General features: G+C 35.9%; 1 protein-coding gene across 1 annotated transcript; it reads left to right on the top strand.

Moving 5' to 3' along the window:
* The first annotated feature begins 464 nt into the window (after positions 1–464).
* LOC126664387 (uncharacterized) lies at positions 465–1,508 on the top strand. The gene is made up of 3 exons (XM_050356759.1): positions 465–661; positions 760–1,003; positions 1,410–1,508. The coding sequence occupies exons 1-3, from the start codon at positions 465–467 to the stop codon at positions 1,506–1,508; spliced, it is 540 nt and encodes a 179-aa protein (XP_050212716.1).
* Positions 1,509–2,101: the final 593 nt, after the last annotated feature.

Below are 2,101 nucleotides of genomic sequence, written 5' to 3'. Positions count from 1 at the left end.
CGGTTGTGAAGTTTGCTTGATTAGTTGACTTGATTAGTTTTATTGAAATCTATGAGCACGAGAGTGGATTAGATTTCGGTATTGTTAATCAAGATTCGACTCGTTCACTTCCGGCTCGAGAGAGCGGAATTGGTTCCGTAGAATAGCTTGACCCGACCTAGAATCCAATTACCTTGACCCGAACCGCCTAGTTATTACTTTGGCATGACTAGCAACCTCTAAGCTTTTACTCTTATTAATTTAAATCTTGTGTTAATTAGTTGATTGTTAGTTAATTGTTTTAATCAAGTAGCGTGTTTAATTAATAGTTTGTTTGTGTGTTCCTTTTAATTGAAACCAAAACCAATCTTTCTATTGCTTTCCGAATTGAATTTCACAATCAATTTCGTTCACTTTAAACCTCTAGTCCTTGTGGGTTCGACCTCGACTTGTCGAGTACTACGAGTTGGCTTTTTGCTAACAGTATGATGTTGGTGTTGGGCTTTCCTTTACAATGGATTTCATGGATTATGAAATGTGTAACTACTGTATCATATTCTATCATTATTAATGGTGAGCCTAAAGGTTTTTTCCGTCCATCCCGTGGATTAAGGCAAGGATGCCCACTCTCTCCTTACCTATTTTTATTTTGTACAGAAGGTTTTAGTAATATTCTTAATCGGTATGGGGTAGGATGTGAGCTTAATGGTTTGCGTATTAGTCGAGCATGACCCCGAGTTTCACATTTATTCTTTGTAGATGATTCGCTGGTATTTTTAGAGCAAACCTAGAAGAATGTGATGTTTTTATAGAAATTTTATGGTTATATGGAAATGCTAGCGGTCAACTCATTAATTTGGAGAAATCGTCATTGTTTTTTAGCAGCAATATACCGACAGATCTGTGTAGTGTTCTGGCTGATAAATTGCAAGTGGGTAGTGTGGGTTTGCAAGATAAATATCTCGGTTTGCCATCTTTGATATCGAGATCCAAAGCACAAATATTTTCAGATATTAGAAATAAAGTGTCTCAGAAATTACAAGACTGGAGAAGAAGCACACTATAATTTGCAAGGAAAGAGAATTTGATTAAATTTGTTGTTACATCTATGCCCGTCTATACGATTTCTTATTTTTTGTTGCCTAAATTTTTATGTCAAGATTTAAGTCGTTTGGTAGCACGATTTTGACGGGGACAAAAGAACTCTGATTGACAAATTCATTGGATGAAATGACAGAAAGAATTGTCGAAGCAAGCATAGAGGTGGACTTGGATTTAGGGACTTGTAGCCTTTTAATAATGTATTGCTAACTAAGCAGGGATGACGTCTACTACATGAAAAAAACACTTTGCTATATAAGATTTACCATGGCAAATATTTCCGTTCGAGTGATTTTCTACAAGCTTCAATATGAGGTAATCTATCTTAGGTATGGAGAGGGTTGTTAACTGCCCGTAATGCGCTGAATTTAGGAATGTGTTGGCGTGTTGGTACTGGGGGAATGATATCTATCCGGGAGGATCCATGATTACCAATAGAATACCCATTTAGACCGCGAATTTTACAGAATGCACCAACAGAGATCCAACGAGTTTCATCACTACTAGTAGAGGGGGGGGGGGGTGGAATGTGGATTTAGTGAAAACAATAATTTCATAAGATGATTGTGATTCTGCACTATCTATTCCGGTTCAAAAATCTTTGCTGAAGATAAGTTGATATGACATTATTCTCGAAATGGAATTTTTTCGGTTAAATCATGATATCATTTGATTTACGACACATGTCTAGATATGGAGCTGCAAATCACTGGCAACATAGGGTCTAGAACAATTGACCCTCCAAATTGGAAATTTTTATGGATATTAAATTATCCTCCTAAACTTAAACATTTTTATGGAGATCATTATCAAATTGTCTTGCGGTTAATAAGAATTTACAGAGACGTATGTCAAATACTAATCCTATATGTGTTGTTTTACACAAGATGAGGAAATTATTGTCCATTTGCTTACACAATGTCCAACGGCTAAACAAGTACGTTTTATTTAATTTACTAATTCAATATTTAATTAATGAAGTGTGCTAATAACAGGGGCCGGGATGCCTTGGCATGTAACT

This window comes from Mercurialis annua, linkage group LG1-X (assembly GCF_937616625.2).
Source record: "Mercurialis annua linkage group LG1-X, ddMerAnnu1.2, whole genome shotgun sequence".
NCBI lineage: Eukaryota > Viridiplantae > Streptophyta > Magnoliopsida > Malpighiales > Euphorbiaceae > Mercurialis > Mercurialis annua.
The sequence above is the reverse complement of the archived record's forward strand: the minus strand, read 5'-3'. Positions and strand labels throughout refer to the sequence as shown.

Bases quoted from the DNA above. Each gene is read 5' to 3' on its own strand.
- LOC126664387 (XM_050356759.1), top strand. From the start codon at position 465: ATGATGTTGGTGTTGGGCTTTCCTTTACAATGGATTTCATGGATTATG. The intron at 662-759 runs GTATGGGGTAGG...TGGTATTTTTAG, and splicing joins TTTAGTAATATTCTTAATCG to AGCAAACCTAGAAGAATGTG. The intron at 1,004-1,409 runs GTGTCTCAGAAA...AATCTATCTTAG, and splicing joins TTTCAGATATTAGAAATAAA to GTATGGAGAGGGTTGTTAAC.